The sequence below is a fragment of the Notamacropus eugenii genome, chromosome 1, assembly GCF_028372415.1.
Source record: "Notamacropus eugenii isolate mMacEug1 chromosome 1, mMacEug1.pri_v2, whole genome shotgun sequence".
Lineage (NCBI taxonomy): Eukaryota > Metazoa > Chordata > Mammalia > Diprotodontia > Macropodidae > Notamacropus > Notamacropus eugenii.
Window position 1 is genome coordinate 205,499,379 of NC_092872.1, and position 19,175 is coordinate 205,518,553.

At 38.2% G+C, this 19,175-nt stretch overlaps 1 protein-coding gene across 4 annotated transcripts in view; it reads right to left on the minus strand.

Annotated features, from left to right (window-relative positions):
• Positions 1-5,716: 5,716 nt before the first annotated feature.
• Positions 5,717-19,175, minus strand: part of CHST15 (carbohydrate sulfotransferase 15) — a 123,102-nt gene continuing 109,643 nt past the window's right edge. For all 4 annotated transcript variants that reach the window (XM_072624909.1, XM_072624902.1, XM_072624896.1 and 1 more), the window contains exons 7-8: positions 10,810-10,957; positions 5,717-8,460 (exon numbers count right to left, since the gene is read on the minus strand). In XM_072624909.1, the coding sequence (XP_072481010.1) occupies positions 8,270-8,460; positions 10,810-10,957 (339 nt within the window). In that variant the 3' untranslated portion in view covers positions 5,717-8,269. The remainder of the gene's footprint in view (positions 8,461-10,809; positions 10,958-19,175) is intronic.

A 19,175-nucleotide genomic window follows, 5' to 3' on the forward strand; every position in this document is an offset into this window, starting at 1 on the left:
CCCTATGTTTTCTTCATTGGTCTACAGAAGACATTATTAGTCTGATTAAATAGGCTATGTCCTCTTGTTTAGGCAGATGAGTTTCTTCTTCCATTTAAGATGAGATGATGGAAAGGATCCCAATAGAAAGAGTAAAGATCTAGGTTGTCTGATTTCCAGCAATCTCCATATCATGTCATTATGACATCATCCCAGTCTGCTCCCTACAGAAGCTTTGGACTTCACCCTCTGAATTTTAGGTTCAGATAGGTAAACTTGTGCCATATCTTGCTCAAAAGCAGGCCTCCATCTCATTTCCCATCTTCACACCATGAGGCTATGCAAGTTTCATCCTTCTCCTTCTTTCTAAGTCCCCTTTATGTCTTCCCAACTGCAATGATTAGTTTCTTGAGAGCAGGGATTCTTTTGCTTCTTTTTTATTTTATTTTATTTTTTATTTTCTTAGGACAGTGTCTGGCACACAGTAAACACTTAATACGTATCTCTCTCTCTCTCTCTCTCTCTCTCTCTCTCTCTCTCTCTCTCTCTCTCTCTCTTATTCTCCATTTGAAAGATGATTAAAGTGAGGCTAAGAGAGGTTAATGGACTTGTCTAAAATCATGAAAAATTGTATCTGAGAACAAGCCGCCTTCTCAACCTTCTTCTTCCTCTTCTCCTTCCTCTTGTATGTCTCAGTACTGTGAAATGCATTTAATGAATGCAAAATGCAGGTTATCACGGACACTACCTTCTAATAAAGAAAGGATGCACCTTGGAAAGTGGGGGATATAGGAGGAAAAGAATAGCACAGAATTTTAACGTTTAAGCCCATTTGTCATCACTTCCCCGACTTCCTTCTTATATCAATTCCCTGGGACCAATACTAAGAAGAAAAGAAAGAGCAAAGAATGATGGAGGGAACAAAAAAAGGGAAGAAGATGAAATGTAGGGTTTATAATAATGTAGATTATTCCCCTGTGATGGAAGTAAAAGTCAATTGTAACCAGTTAAAGCAAACAGGGATACTGCTATGACTGTCTCACCTTGCTAGAGACATGTCCAAGGAAGGGATAGGAGCCTTCTAAAGTCAGGAATCACCTCCTGGTGACAACTGTGAGGATGTACTGAGAAGGTTCTTCTTGGCGTAAGAATATTCTATCACTCTGATCTGCTGTTAATGTCTTTGGAAAATACATTGCCTACACAGAAAATAAAACAAATGCTCTGAGAGGGAGAACATTGTTAGCTTTTATACTTCACTCCCATCTTTGTAGGAACATGGTTTATCAAAATTTTCCCAAGTGACAGCGTAGTGACTGGACTGAATTGGCAGCCAGGTGACCTGGATTCTCCTTCCAGTTTTCCCACAAATTTACTGTGTGATCTGGGGCAAGTCCTTTCCCTTCCTCTGAGCCAAGTTTATAGCTTAAACTATAAAATGAAGGAGTAAAGCAGTTGGCTTAGATAACCTTTGAGGGCCCTCCCAGTTCAGAAATATTGTGATTATATGGCAGTTAACAGAGAGCCAGGGAAGGAAGGGACATTCCATGAAGACTGTCAAAGGGGACAAACAAAGATTTGACTGGAAAATAAGGGAGGGAATAGAGGAAACAGGAAGGATATAGAGTCTGACTGAGGTTGGGGGCCACCAGGAATGAAAGCGGAAAGTGGGGGCTGAAAGTCAGAAGTCAAGTACCAAAAAAAGTTTTTCTTGTGTGGTTTGGGGGAAAGTGAGGGAGAGGGGGAGTATGTGCCATTTGTCTCTGAAAGACTCAATTTGGGTCCAAACATTCCATATCTAGTCACACATCAAAGATTCCATTTGTGTGAAAGTATGGAAGAAACCGCTCGACTATTTTGGAGGCTTTCAAAAAAATGATTATTTTAAAGCATGACTAACTCTAAAATAGCTGAACTTTAAAACCTTGAAAATTTCCATGTGGCTTAGATCTGTCTCCTAGGGAACTTTTAAAATAACCTCACAAGATAAAGAATTTTGTAGCAGCTGAAAATTGCAATTGCATATGGTCAGAATAATATTTCAATGTGTTGAAGATACTTGGTTTTAAAAATATATATATCAGTAGAGAAAACAGTGCTTGTATTTAAGATGATGACTGACATTGTGAATACTGACTCTTTTCTCTTTTGTAAGACTGAATGCAAAGTGGCCAATAAAGTATTAAAGCTATAACCATTGGATAGGAGTTTGGGGTTCCCTCTGAAAACTTTTCTTGTACATATATATATATATATATATATATATATATATATATATATATATATATATATATATATATATATATATATATATATATATATATACACATACATTTATATATTATATTCATGGCACTGGAAGGGTCTCCCAATTAATTGGTCTAACACACCCCTGACCCAAGAGGTTTGATGTACCTAACCTTCCTCAGGACCAACCTTTTGTAGTCTAGCTGACCTCCATCTACAACTGAGTGTGATCATCCATGTGTTTTACTTGTGGTACTCAAACAATGAAACAGCTACCTACCTGGAAGTCTTACTAAGTCTAGTTAATTTGAGTAGGTTTTTCCCTAACACTACTCAGTAGTTATCACCTTGCCCATAGATAAGTAAGTAGCTAGTATTTATTTTTCGAGGACAATAAAAAGGTCTTTTTGTTAAAAATCACCCTCCTCATTATCATTATTTCTGCCTGCTTGCCAGTGACAAAAAAAAAAAAAATCCCTCATTTTTCAATTAGAGGAAAGGGTTAAAATGCAAACAGCTCAATTAAATGAGCACATTCGCTGAACTTCACACTAAGGTATAGTTGACTTCCAGTGTGCTGTAATAGATAGGCAATGGACTTTTAAGTCAGGCAAGTCACTTGACCTCTCTGTGCCTCAATTTACTCATCTATAAAATGCAAGAATTGGACTCCTTGGTCTCCAAGGTCCCTTCTAGCTCTAAACAGCTGTTGATACAGCCTCCTTTAAAAGTAGGTCTAATGACTAATGTGAAAATATGTTTAATATGATTGTACATGCATAGCTATATCTTAGGTGGGGGGAGAAAATTTAGAACTCAAAATCTTAAAGAAATTAGTGTTGAAGACTAAAAACAAATAAAGAAATAAAATTAGAAAAAGAAAAAAGAAAGTAGGTTTAAAGGCATCTAAAAGAGGCCAGCCCTACTGCTTAGCTTGTTTATTGCCTATTTGCTAATTTTAAATTAATTTCTTCCTCTAGGGGGGAACAAAACAAAACAAGACCATAAGCTGTTCCTTCCTCCACCCTCACCCTTCCCTTTCTTTCCCTAGTGGTTAATATTCTGAAAGAAGTGCTTCAAAGGGCTTTAAACTCTACATCCCCAAGGCATCCAACCCTCCTGGCCACCAACAGAATTTCGAAGAGACTGGCAAGCCAAAGGTTTCTCAGAGCTGGAAGCAGATGGATTTTTCTCAGTAGTACATACTGTCAGTGAGAATCAGCTCTGAGCTTTAAGGGCTGCTGTAGAATACAGGTCTGTGTTATGTCTGCACAGCATTTCATATGGTAGGTCCACAGTGGTCATGGGGCAGGGCCTTAGGAAATAGTGTTTGCCATGTTGTTAACTATTGGTTTATAAGAGCCTTATTTCATTCTAGACCAGAACCTGAGCCACCAGCCCAAGCTGAATCAGGTTTGACCTACAACAGTCCCTCCTAAATCCCCATTTAAACCCTTAGATGAAGGCAAGAACCAACTCTATAAACTCAGAGAAGTGATTTCCCACACCACAGTGGCAGCCATAGGGTACACCATAGATGCTGAGTTGGAAAGGAACTTGCAGGCCAACAGATCAGGAAACTGAAACCCAGGAATGTTAACTGATTTGCCCAAGACCACAGACAATAAGTGGTAAAGGTAGGACTTGAATCCAGCCAGTTCTCTGACTCCAGAGCCAACGTTCCTCCCATGGTACTATATTTCATGTCACCTCAAAGACATTACCATGACCTACCAGCTGGCTTTAGGCAATTACATTCACATATGACTAAGGACCCAAAATTTTGAATGGAATCCTTCCATCTTTAAATACTCCCTCTGGCACAAATTTTAATCCTGCAATGCCTTATTAGAAGGTTTTTATGAGTCATATCTCCACTCCCCACCAAAATGATTACTTAGTGACTAATCTTAAGTTCATCTGCCTCTCTGAACTAACCTAGGTATCAATTGGTCAGACAGGGCCAGATCCATACTCAAGGTCTTTCCAGTTTGGTGGTATCTGCTGGAGCTGGCATTCTGGGGACAGAGCTTCCAAACACTAAGCACAGGTTATCTCCATGCCACTAGGAAACATTCAGGCAAGATTTTCTTGGACTCATTATCATAAAACATGGATTATCTTCCACAAACCACTAGCAAACACATTTCTTCCTATATGTAGAAGACAGGTAAGTCACAGGCCTGTTCTTTTGTTCTTTAAATACTAATGTTTAATGTTGGCAAGACACTAGAAGAAAGATTTCTTCCCCCCCCCCCCCCCCCCGCCCTCAGCCTATGGATCCTTCCTTTATGGCAAGTTAATGGGAGGACATGGGTAAGCGTCAGATTGGTTGGGCAGGCATGGATAGTTTGCGATCTACATCTTTGGAGGGCATGACCATAATGGATGGGATCAGATTGACTAAAGTAGATTGCAGTAATTTGCTCTAACCCAGAAGTCTAATGAAGAAGTACTATTTTCTTGTGATGGGAACCGTGATCAAATATTACAACCTCATTGTTCCACTTACCATCCCTTTCTTCCAAAACAACCTTACCTGGTCACCATTCCCCTATAGGTGTCATCCCCTCCATTAGATTGTAAACTCCTTGAAAACAGGAACTATCTTCCTTTTGTATTTATATCCTTAATATTTCACATAGTGCTTGGCACAGAGCAAACACTTCATAGATGATTCATTCATTCATTCATGAGGCACTTAAGTGCAGTGTCAGAATAGAGCACTGGTCCTGGAACCAGAAATACACCAGTTCAAATTCAGCCTCAGACACTAACTAGCTCTGGGACCTTGGGCAAGTCACTTAACTGCTGTCTGCCTCAGTTTCTTTGACTGTAAAATGGGGCTAATAATAGCACTTACTACCCAGGGTTATTGTGAAGATCAAACAATATTTTTATAAAGTTCTTACCACTGTGCCTGGCACAGAGTAGTTCATTTAACAAGTGCTTATTAACTGGTTGATTCATTCATCCATCCATTTCACTTACATAAAATACCTTGGTTCAAAAAATGTCATCCATATTTTTAAATAAACAACAGTAGTGTACATTATTTGCATAACATTCATAGGTAACCATATTTAATTGTGTTAAGGATTAATAAAAGTACAGCTTAATTATGTGGTTTGTTTAACATACCTTATGTAAATCAAGGCATACAATTGGATACAATCAGGGAAATAACATTGGGAAAACCAGGTCACTGTAACACCAGCTCGTGAGAAATGCTCTATTTTCACTTTTGTTTTAAATGGGAAGCTAAAGTTATACTGTCTCAGGTCGTGACTGTGCAAACAGCCCTTCTCCTTGATACAAGCATTGTACCTCCAGGTTATGGGTCTTGGGGATAAAGAGACTTAGGGGAAGGCAGCTGCTACAATATTTAAAAGGAAAGCCTAGCCCTTAGAGAAATAATGCCTGAAGGATCTTTTTACTACAGAAGTGTTAGGTGCTCACCTGTATATAAAAGGACCAATAATAAACCAAATAATATTGAAAACAATACAATTTAATAATACTTCTGTAAGAAGCAGAATTACAATAATACATGTTCGTCACATGCATAGGTGTGCGTAAGAAAAAACCCTTGTTATTAACTACAGTTCATGTAGAATAGCAAAATATTTACGTAAAACTGCACAAATTTATTGGCAAAGAAAAGACTCTATAAAAGGGATGTGTACAGAGTATTGATAGTGCATCAGCATCAGTACTGAAAGGTATCCACTTTAAAAAAGCATATACATTTCTATATGCATATGTACATATATATACACACATACACACAATAACACAAATAAATACGCATGTTAAAGTGTTACCAACCTCAAGCATCTTTGTGCTTTGACCAGAGTTTTGTCCCAGCCCAGGGTTCTGTGAAGATAGGGTGAATTGTCTCTAGGCCAGTGTAAAAGGTCACAGTTAATTCCATGACAAAAGTGGCCTTGGCTATGTGAGTATATTATCTCTATATGCCTACATCTATGTATATCTACATATAGATATACACATATAGGACTACAGATATAGATATGTAGAGATAGATATGTATATATGCTGGGCCAGCACTCAAGTCTTACACACTGCACTGTATATCTCTCTGTCTACATTGGCAGAAAACATTATACTGCATTTCACTAGCTGAAGAATAATAAGAAATTATTCACTGCACACATGCAAATTAAGGTTTAGTATTTAGACACCTGCCCTTCTTGACTTTGGCATACATAGATAACCGTAATCTAAGAGCTTTGGTTCACGGACACCTTTACCTTGACTTTTAGTGCAAAGCCTGAACATTGCTTGAATTTGGTTCTGTCAGGGATATCATAACTGACTCCAGGTTTTCCATTCTGTTACTCCGATGGCTTCCAAACAATTACTGTGTCTGCAGGCCCATGTCTAAACCAAATTTCCATTTTTCCCCCAGTAGAGTCCTCTAAATATAATACTCAGACCATTCATGCTCCACATACAAACATACCCAATAGTTACCCATGCAGCTTATTTGTGAGATGGGGGAAAACACATCCTAGTTTGTGAATTGTGTGAGTACATTTGGTAATACTGCAGCTGATAATGTGGAAACAACATCAGTCTAAGAAGAATGAAAAAAATGAGAGATGTATCCAAGTGAGACTAAAAAAATTCAGTTCTCCAACAACACTGTTCACATCCCAGTCTCCAAACAACCTAGATTTTCCACTTAAGTCTACTAACTCTGAAGTCACTCATCCTTGCATCAATATTTAAAAAGAAAAATCTTCTTGGATAATAAATTGGGATCAAATGGGATTCAGTTAAAAAAGAGAAATCGGGTGTGGAGCCTGTTGAAGTATAATCATCTTTAAAAAGTATTATCTATTTTTTGTATTCATTAAGGCAAAAAGCAACAGTTACAAAGTAGGAAGTGAAAATCTGTCCCACAGATGAAAACGCTGCTGTTTATTTTACAGGACGAGACTGACAGAACTGAAAGGGACAACAGAAATCATTTTACCTAAAACAAAAAGAGAAATCTTTAACCTAATTTAGGATCACAGCTGGAAGGGACCTCAAAGGTCATCTAGTCTAACACTCCTCATTTAAAAGAGGAGGAAATTCTTGTGAGTACCAGAGTCAGGATTTGAACCCAGGTCCTTTGACCCAAAATCCAGGATAATTTCTGTTCTTTTTTTAACATATAAAGTGATATAAATTCAATTAAGGGAAGAAAACAAAGGGAATAATCATTTATATAGAGCCAGGCATTGTGCTAAGCACTTTTACAAACATTATTGAATACAAATATTATCTCATTGAATCCCTGACAGCAATCCTGGGGCGTGGGTGCCATTATTATCCTATCTTATGGTTGAGGAAACTGAGGCATAAAGCAGTTAAGTGACTTGTCCAGGGTAACACAGCAACTAAGTATCTGAGGTCCCCTTTGAATTCAGATCTTCCTGACTCCAGACTGCATTCTATCCACTTAGCAGATGTATAAAAACCTCAATTAACCAAGGGTAAAATTGCATGGTGGAATTTGAGAGGGGAAGGCAAGAAATGACTTTAAGTAACTGAAACAGACATGCTTTGAAACTAACAATGAAAATATAATTTTAAAGTCAGTGAGATAATCTCTTGCATACTCTATTAAATTTCAAAATTCTAACAAAACTGAGATTATAATTCCTTTGAAGACAAGGATTCTATCACCTTTCAGATCCCTTCAGGTGCCTGGCAGTGTTGGACAAATGGCAGAAGCTTAATAAATACTTATAAAATTGTGAGGGTAGAAAAAATAGAATTCCATCCTATCCATCCCCAACTGTTTATAGTGAAAGGGTACATTGCAAGGAGTCAATATAAGGATATTTGATATCCCAAAGTCTGAAATAGTTATAATGAAATATGGTTTGCTAAGCTAAGAGAAGAAGGACAAAAATCCTGGTATAAAGTCCTTCAAGCCAAGGATAAAACAATTGCCCCCAAATAAATATCTTTTGATGAAAAGTAATAAAATCTTCTAGCACAGTGCTCACAGCAGTGAATTCATTCCTTATGTCTGTTTCCAAGAAAAAGCTTCATCAGAAAGCACTTGAGCCAGTTTCGTATTGAAAGGCTCGTAAAAGTCTTGGAGAATCTTTTTTGTGAGTAGAAACATGGGTCCCAGGTTCCGGTCTTCTGGACGTCTTGTATTCGATGCAGGACTCCTGGTAATCAGGGCTTCCTGTTTTTTATTTAAGGGTCCTGAGGGAAAAGGGACAAAAGAACTCAGTTAAGGCAGGGCAGGAACTGAAGGAACTAAAAACAACTTTAGCAAAATACTGTTTATTCTTCATGTTGCTAAGACAACTTCTCTTTAAAATATATACACACATATCTATGTATATGTATATGCATGAATGTACACATACACATGCATATACATATGCATGTACTGACAGGTATCTATGTGCACATGTATGCAGACACATGTCTGTGTATGAATGTATACATGGCACTATATACATGTGTGCATGCACATACACATGCACACACACATATATTGAATTGTGCTTTTACAAAATGATTGGCACAGTGGCAAGGTGTTGCTCCCAAGGGATATCTAGTCCTGCTTCAATAATTGTCCAACATACCCTCTGTGGTAGTTCTATTTGTTTAAAGACAATCAGTCTCATCTGAATTCTACCAAGTACGGTTCCTCTTTTGTGATGCTAATGTATATAACATGATTTGGGGGGCTGTGTCTCCTAATGCTAATCATGTTGTGAGACAGTTGTAGTTAAGGAGCAAAGCAGGAAGGACTCAAGATTTTCATTCTCTGCTTACCCCAGCTGTGTGTTTTACTCTGGATATGGAACTTAATGGGGAAGAGTTTGTTCTTCTGATTCTGAGGGTGTCCTTGACCCATCAGCATCTGGCAATGGAAAATTCTCCTAGGACCTTAGTTTGATTTGAGCCAGCTAGGTGGAATGATGAGTAGAGTATTGGACTTGGAATTAAGAAGAGATCAAACTGAATCCCGCTTCTGACGCTTCCTAGTCATGTGACCTTGGGTAAGTCACTTAGCTTGCCTCAGCCTCTATTTCCTCATCGGTAAAATGGAGAGGATAATAATGCCAACCTCACAGGGTTATTGTGAGGATCAAATGAGATTTTACACACACACATATATATATATATATATATATATATATATATATATATATATATATATATATATATACACACACACACACACACACGTATATATACACATATAAAACATACATGTGTATATATACATATATACACATATGTATGTATGTGTATGTATGTATGTGTATGAATGTATGCATGTATGGTGCTTTTCCAAACCACAAAAAAGCTATATAAAAATATTAACTTGATGATTATCTGAATGAGGCTGGTCTAGTGGCTTACACTGGCTTAGCTCATCAGTTACTCCTAATCACTTCTGTTTCACTTTGGCCAAGTTTAGTCAATGACTCAGCTCAATCCAAAGACCACAAGGCTGGCTGGGAGGGGAGAGGAATATCTGTGATGTTATGTGTAGTGGAATGCACAGGGTTAGTTTTATACCATTGCCGGGATTACTCCCATGTTCTCTAGAGATGCTAATGATATCATACATAAAAGTATCATTATAGATACTGATGAGCAGCTCATAAACATTACTGAATTATTTCCTTGGTTTCTCTGGGTAGCAAAGTCAAACAATTTCTGAGGGAAGAAAAAAGAAGGAATGGGAAGGCATCTCCTCTCTCCCTAGTCACTTACCTGAAATCCAACATCATCAAGTCTGATTCAAGTTGTGGCAGAAGAAAAGCTACGTACAGAGGGTACCCTAAAATACTTGGAGGCATGGAGTACCAAGCTTTTCCAGTAGGTCATGTAAAAGAATCATTTTGAATGGGTCTAAATAACTTGTAAAAACTGAGAGAAATTGCCAAATATAATAGGGATAATCTTGTCCTCTCTTTGGAGGGAAAACCTTCTTAACAAAAAAAAAATTTTTTTGTGAGTTGCATACAATAGGTCCACTTATTTCTGACAATATCCAATCAACCAAATTCTAGCATAACAAAAGATTCCAAACAGGTCTTTAGGATACATTGTCCTATGAAATCTGATTCTTACTGGCCTGGAGGAAACACTTCTTTTTAAAAAATCAAGAAATTATTCAATATCAAATTCTCTCAATCAGCAATTCACCTGTAAATGTTCTTTCCTGATTATAATCAGTAGCATATTCTTTAACAGTAGGGTAGGTCTCCTTTGTTATTGTAGAATATGGTTCCCTATCCACTCAGTCCAGGTTATATAGGTTTCAGCTGTGCTCAGAGATGATTTATGAATTTGAGCAAAGGGATTAGGTGTCCCCATGTCCAATACATGACTAACATGGGAGGGGAGTGTCATGAGACCTTTGAGTCTTGCTTATGACTCTCCCAGTCTGAATGGAGGTTTGCGCCAGCTTACATTCCAGTATTATATCTGTCCCGCATGTCATCCTTTATTACCAGAGTTTGCTCTTTATCCTAATTTTCTTTAAGACTTTAATGAAATAAAGAATTCGCACAATCTTCTTCATACCTAAATTCAGAAACTGGAAAACTTTGTTCATGGTATACTTGACATTGGAGGCATGATCTTCTAGTCGAAGAATAAGCATCTGTTCTTTGTCAAAAACAGTGAGCCAATCCAAGAGATACACAACATACAGGCCAATCTGCAGCCTTACCTAAAGACAACAGGAAGGAAAAAACAATCTGAAATAATTTCCAACAATTCCTTGAGATATTACAGGACATTTTCTGGAGAAAAGAAAATAAAACCACTAACCACTGAGATTATTATACCATATTATATGGCTTTTCTTTTGTTTTCTTCTTTAGACACCTCCTCTACCCAACCCTGAATACTCAGACACTTGGTATCATGAATATTAAACAGCTAAGCCATTTATTCTTTTTTAAATATTTGGCAAAATAATCAGTATTTTGTGTGTGTATGTGCATAAATATAAAGAGGGTATCCCCAAAAGACTTTTGGGACACCCTGTACATTCTTGATTGTGTGTGTGTGTGTGTGTGTGTGTGTGTGTGTGTGTGTGTGTGTAACATTGTTCCTACCCTCAATGAGTCTCTACAGTAGAGATAAGAATCCAAGACATTTAGCAAAATACACACCAAAATATTTTCACATTGCTCTTGGTTTTCAACATCATTATTCATCTCATAGTCTCAATACCTCTGTGTAGGAGGATGGATAAATGAGAACCAATTAAAGGAGATAAACAGTCTCCCAAAGTTCATTAGCTTCTCTCCAAGCCACATATTGCTACCTTATTAACTGCCTCATAAAAAAGACCTCAAGCTGGTTTCTAAGTTAAAAGGGAAAAGTGTGTATGCCATACTCAGAAATGTTGTACTGAATCAGAAAACGCTGTTAGAAGGACTTTTCATGCAACTGAAGATTTGAGGTTACTGCTTTTGCAAATGTTTTCATTTTGCTCCATACAATTCATTTCCCTTTCTCAAAACCAAAGTTAGTGATGGGGTAGTTAAGCGATAAAGTCTGCCTGTATTCCGAGAACTGTTTTAATGGAGAAGATGCTTTGGAAAGAGCCAAAAGCTAAGAGTCATCAGACCTAGGTTCTCAACCTCAATCTGACTCATTAATTGTGTACAGCCTTGCACAAGTCACTAGATTTCCTAGAGATTTCCCATCTCTGTTGACAGCACTACCATTTTTCCAGTTACCCAAGCTGAAAATCTGCATCTTTGCTTTTTTTCTCTCTATCTTACCCATCCACAACCAATTAGATGTCAGTTCCTATTATTTTTATTTAAATCAATCAGAAAAAATATATTATTGGTGTCTATAACACACAAGTCTTAGAGAGAGGAGGACCTGGGGTTCAAATCTTGCTTCTGTCTCTTACTGGCTTTCTGGTACTGGCCAAGCACTTCTGAGCACCCTGGGCAACTCACTAAGACTATAAGTTTTGGAAGAGATATTGACCTCCTATGGTAGAGTGAGTTTTCCTCACTATGGAATCTTTTATACTGATGAACTAAGGTCCAAACAAAAACAAGCAAAATAAAGCAAAAGCCAAACATAAAACCAACGTGAAGAACACTGTGTTAGGTGCTGAACAAAGATTAAAAATGGCACTGTTTCTGCCATAAAAGAATTTACAGCCAAATAGATGCTGGAGAAGATATCATGGACTCCAGTAAGAATGATTCAAGAGAGATGTACTAGGAAAATATAAGAGCCACATGAAATGCTACGATAAATTTGAGGAGGGAGAAATCACTTTTATCTAACAAAATTTAGGTGGAATTCATGAAGAGAGCTGATGGAGGTCTATTCCAACTGTGGAAATTATAGACAGAGAAGGGAGTAGTCAGAGAAAGAAGAAAAAGAAATAATCCAGTTGGACCAGAGGCAGATTGTGAAGGATCTTAAATTCTAGTTCAGAAGTGTACATTTATTCAATAGATAATGGGGAATCAAGTAAGATTATCAAGTAGAATAGTGGTAAGACAATAGAAATAGATGAAGAAGACATACAGTAGTGTGGAGGACTGGAGTAAAGACTGGGAGCAAGAAGACAATTTAAAAGTCTATTAGAGTAGTCTTGCCAAGACTAAATGAAATCTTGAACTATGTTGGTGACAGTATGAATGGAGAGGAGAGGGTAGGTACAGTACTTATTGGGAAAGTAAAAATAAGAAGACTTTACAATCAGATGTATAAGGTATGGAATGGAAAACTGAGAAATGACTCCAAGGTTGGGAAGAAGGTTGAGCCATTATGAAAAGCAGAGAAATAGTAGGTTTAGGGAAGCAGTTGTTAAGTTCAGTTTTAAACATGTTAAGTTTGAGATGCTGGTGACATTCTCTAAGAGGCATTCGGAAATATGAAATCAAAGCTTTGGGAAAAGAGAGATAGATTTAGGAGTTTTCTGCGTAAAAAAGCTAGAAATTTTCAAATCCGTACTTTCCTCTGTATTTTCACTTAACTTCTAGTTCATCTCTGCACTTAGACAATCAGACAGTCCCCTAACATATCCCTTCCTCTAGTCTCTCCCATCTCCACCCTACCTTTCATTCTGTTGCCAAAGCAATCTTTCAAACCATGTGGAAAAAAAGTAATTAACAGTTCATATGCTTTGATGAAGCAATCCCCTTCTTGGGCGTACAACACAAAGTTGTCAAAGACAGAAAGACCTCGTATAAATTGAAGTATTCATAGAAGCCCATTTTGTGGCAGCCGTAAAGTAGAAACAATGAGTGTTGTGTTCATCAATGGGAAGTGTCAACCATTACAGATTTTGTTATAGGAAGACAATGGGATATTTGTGTACTGTAAGAAACGAGAAACCTGAGGAAAACCATGTATTAACTGACAGAGATAAATAAACAACGAATACAATAATTAAATGAAAACAACATTAAAAGTTGAATTCTCATTAAATATAATGGTTAATCTCAGTCCCAGAGAACAAAGGATAAAACACACCTCCTTTCTATCTCTTAACAGAAAAACGTGTGTGTGCGTGTGTTGGTGTGTGTGTGTGTGTGTGTGTGTGTGTGTGTGTGTGTGGACACGTTATCAGAGTCTAACAATATGGAATAAGATATATGCTCTATGCTCTAACGTATAGCTCCATTCTGTTGGTTTTGCTTATTTCCTTTCTCAAGAAAGGGTTTTCAAGTGTGTGTATATTTGTATGTGTGTGTGTGTGTGTGTGTGTGTGTGTGTGTGTGTGTGTGTGAGTCTGTGTCAGAGAGAGAGATATATCTAAGGAGTGTTGAGAAGAAATGACTATGGCTTTAAAAGGAAAGGCATCAATTACATTTTAAACAATCAATAAACAAGCATTGATTAAATGCTTACTACATTCCAGGCCTTGTGCTAAGCTCCAGGGATAAAACACGCATGTAAATGAAAGAATAAATAAATAAACAAATACATGAATGAGCAAATAAATGAATTAATTAATAAGCAAATAACTAAACAAATGAACGCATGAATTAAATATATTATATGGAGAGAGAGAATGAGAAAGATAGAATGAGAGAGACAGAGACAGAGAGAAAGAGAGACAGAGAAGATGGAAAGTAATCTTTGAATGGAAGGCATTAAAAGCTGGGAGGGACCAGAAAAGGTCTCCAACAAAAGGGTGTATTTAAGCTAACTCTTGAATGAAACCAGGGATTGGAAGAGCTGTTGGTGAAAAGGGAGAGTGCTCCGGGCACGGTTGGTAGCCAGTAAAACAGTCAGGAGTAGGGGGAGGAATAACAGGATGGGTCAGGATGGACAGACCACAGAAAGGAGAGTATGGAGGCAAGTAAGGAAGAAGGCAGGAAAGGTAGGAAGGAACCAGGCTACAAAGGGCTTTAAATGTCAGACAAAGGAGTTTACATTTCATCATAGAGGTAATACAGGTGACTTGGTCAGACCTAGGCTTTAGGATAATCATTTTGGCATGTATGTGGAAGATGGTCCAGAGGAGGGGAAGGCCTGAGGTGGGGAGACCAACGCCAGTCCAGACGAGAAGCCATAAGGGTCAGAACTAGGACTGCAGCTGTCTGAACTGAGGGAAGGGGAATTATACAAGATGTTGTGGAGATAGAAGTGACAAGACTTGGCAGCTAGCTGGATGATGCACAAATGTAGAAGACATGGAATGTGTAGAAAACTTTGTATGGAAAAACAGTCTCTATTTCAGCTGTAGTAGTTAGTACTGTCTGAAGTCAGCCAACAGAACTTTATGTGATATCACTTAAATAAGCTAGCATTTACATAGCACCTACTATGTGCAGGACCACTGTGCTTTATAATTATTATCTCATCCGATCCTCATAAACTCCTGCAAGGTAGGTGCTATCATTATCCCCATTTTATGGATGAGGAAACTGAGGCAAAGAGAGGTTAAATGACTTGCCTAAGGTCATATAGCTAGTACATGACAGAGGCTGGTTTTGAACTCAGATTGGCCTGACTCCCAGCCCCGTATTCTATCCGCTGTGTTTAACAACTACTGACATGCCCTGACTCTCTATGCTGCATGCCAAAAAGTGGTCTAAATGCAAAGGCGTGCTCAAATTGGTTCATTGAAGCCTCCATGCATAGCAAGCCAATGATGACAGAATGACCCCAGGGAGAAGAACATTTCACAGGGATTTTGTCAGGGCTCCATCCTGCTGCTGAAAATGTGAGTTCCCTTATTTTAGCTCTGTCACCTTTAATAAAAGTTATTTTGCTTTCATATTATGGCTCATCCTCCTGATGCTTCCACAGTTTAAACCCAGACCTACCATGTGTGACAACAAGTACAAGCATATCACTCCCCACAAGTTAAAAATTTTAGTAGTTCTGCCTTAGCTCAGGATAAACAGGAACTCTTTATTCTCGTTCTTTCTTTAAAGTCTTGTCTCACATTTTGCATACACACACACACACACACACACACACACACACTTCACTTGATTAAATTCCAAGCAAAACCAACTCTTCTCCATCATTCCTCATTGTTGTCTCATTCTCTCTGGCCTCCATAATACCTCTGCCTCTTGGGAATTCCGAATGCTCATGACTTATTCCAACCTTCCTAATGGCTAATGAAATGGAAGTAATGCAAGGGAATAAGTCTGAAAGGGCCAAAGTGCAGAAGACAAAAGGGGGAAAAATGGTGGCAGGGAAAGCATGAGCAGTCTTGCTGTGGTGCCTCCAGCATCTTAAAGCAATAACCTCCAAGCTGAACCAGTTGTTCTGTCCTCATCCCAGCACACTCCTTCCCAGCTCTCCTCACTATTTCACATTTTCTCTAATACAACTTTCCCTTTGACCCTGGAACTATCAATACATGTGGCAGTCACTAGTTTATTTTGCCCACCAGTGGCAGGACCCTCAAGGCTTCTTGGTGACATAGCTTCTCTCACTTTTGGTTTTATTATAAGCTGAGCAGGTAATCAAAATGGGCTTAGACAAAATATGTCCAAGATGAGCTACTGTCATATCTTCCAATATCTCAAGTAGATGCAAAAATTTGATTTGATGAAGACCTACTAAATGCCTCTTTTGTATAAAGACTCTGAAGTGGGGATGGATAAGACCCAATTCCTGCACTCATTAAAGATAGTAAGGGGTTAAAAGAGGTAACCAGAATACACACAAGACTGTCACTGTACAGGAGGCATAATGTGCTATTTCAGCAATGAGGGAAAAGAATAAGGAAAGAAAAGAAAATTGAATCAGTGATATTATCAAGAAAGGGAACTCTTGGTTAGTTTCTCTGCTACTTAAAGTCTTGGAGGATTTCCTAGAACAGTGAGATGTTAAGTGACTTGCCCAGAGTCACCTAACCAGTATGAATCCAAGGCATTTCTTGAACCCAGTTGAACCTTGGATCCTGACTCAACCCTCTTTATCTATTCGCCATGCTGCCTATGACAGAAATGCCTTTTCAAAAATAGATCCCATTTATATAACATTTTACAAACTACAAAGTACTTTCTTCATAATAATTCTCTCCCATATGTAGTAGAAATATTTCCCCTTATAGATAATAAAACTAGGCTTCAGAGATGTGAAATGATTGACTCAGTCACAGCTAAAATAGCGACCATGCCAGGACTTGAGCTGAGGTGTTATGACAGCCTATCCAGGGCTCTTTTTTCACAAGATAAAAAAGAATGACATGTTCCTGAAGGCAACTATTTTCCCCACAGAAATCTGTTTCCTAGATGTGTCCTGTTATTTACTCGCTGAACATAATTATTTAAAAGAATATTTATAGCAGCTGGGAGACAAAGATGTCGTTCTGGTCCTACAAATGAAGGTGTTTAAAGAAGTGTTACGAGTAATTAAAACATCCAATTCCCTCCTGAGGAATTTTATGACTTTCATTCTAATTGCCCAGGTGCTTCTTTCCCATTAATATCTGACCACTGGACCCTGATGGCTCCAGAGGAGAAAGTGAGGCTGGTGACAGCACATTCCTCCCTCACACATCCAGTTCACTTGTACATCATGCCATCACCTCCCTGATGTCATGGTCCTCTTCGAGAACAAAGGACATACAACAGCAGCCTTTATTTTTAAAAAGGACCTTGATCCTTTAGAAGGGCCACTTGGAAAATGGGACACACCATGAGAAACTCTGTGAGGAGACCTGGATTTGACTCCCTCTGTATGACCCTGGGCAAGTCACTTCATTGCTGCCTGGATCAGTTTCCTCATCTGTAACATGATGGATTAGACAAGGTGGCCTCTTCCAGCTTGACATCTATGAGCCTATGATTTTCCTGTGCATGTGAGAATGTCTCAGGGTTACACCACCAGTCAGGTGGCTGGGTAATTTCTGTCACTTTAAAGAGGGAAGACAGATAACATTTTGAGCTTATTTGCTTTGTCCATATGAGGATTTACTTTAACTGTGATAATAGAAGTTAGTAAGATCAAATGAGATAGTATTTGTAAAAGTGCTTAGAGGCTTAATAAATATTTGTTTCATTCCCCTTTTCACTTCCCCTAAGAAAAATTGCAAATGTAAAGTGATGTAAATGCATGATGGTAAACAAGATGCTTATTTATAGAAGATTCATGGGAGGAAATATATACTATGAAGTTATTAAAATAAATTGGTATTCTATTCAAGGTGATTTCCTTAATGCCTCTTCCATATGTCATCCCCATTACTCCTCACCTTGTAGCTAATTCCTATTCTCTGCATTTGTCCAGGTCTCACCTGCATTTTAAAGATCTGCCGAAGTCCGTTTCCTTCTGTGAAGTCCTTCCCAGCACATACTACATCAGCCTTTAGAGTCTCCATTTTTCAGCTTAGTGGAAAAACTAAACAAAATATCTAGAGACCCGAGTTACTACTACCTAATAGTAATAACAAATATATTATCATCTATAATATCACATATGATTACATATAATATATTATAAGATTAGCTAGCATTTGAATAATGCTTTATGGTGTAAAAGGACTTTACATATGTTATTTGATCCTCACAATCCTATGAGGTAGTGCTACTATTATCTCCGTTTTACGGAGGAGGAAACTGAGGTAGATAGCAGTTAAGTGACTTGCCCAGGGTCATACAACTAGTAAGTTTCCAGAAGTGAATTTGAATTTAGGCTTTCCTGATGACAGGTCCAGTGCTCTACCCACTGCACCACTGAGGTGTTTCTAGGTTCTATCTTTATCATAATTATCTCTGTTCCTGTGTAAGTCATTATGGTGCAGTAGAAAGAGTGCTGAACTTAGAAGGATATCCTCGAAGAGTCAGGTCTTGCTATTCATACTGCCACAGTGACCTTAGGCATACATAGCACAAAACCTCTTTAACCTTCAGTTTCCTCATCTCTAAAACCAGAGGTTCAGTCTAGATTGTTGCTGTTGAGTTGTCTCAGTTGTGTCTGAATCTTCATGATCCCATGTGGGGTTTTCTTGGTAAAGATAATGAAATGGTTTGGCATTTCTTTTCCAGATCAGTTTGATAGATGAGGACACTGAATCAAACGAGGCTGAGTGACTTGCCCAGTGTTACACAGCTAATAAGTGTCTGAGGCTGGATTTGAACTAAGAAAGTTCAGTCTTCCTGACTCCAGTTCCAAACTCTCCATTCATTGCACTATCTAGCTGCTCTTGGTCTACATTAGAGGTGTCAAACATGTGACTCACAACACTTCTGAATGTCACCCTGAACCAGACTAAAATGTAATTGAGGAATATTCAACAGAATAAATAAAAATCAAATAACAGTAACATCGTGTTTTAAGTCAATACGCAACCCACTGGGACTCTTATGTATAGATTGATGGTCCCCATTTCTACTTGAGTTTGACACCACTGATGTAGATGACCTCAGAGGCGCCTTCCAATTCTAGATCTCTGATCCTATGTTCTCTCCTCTCAATTTCCTCATTGACAA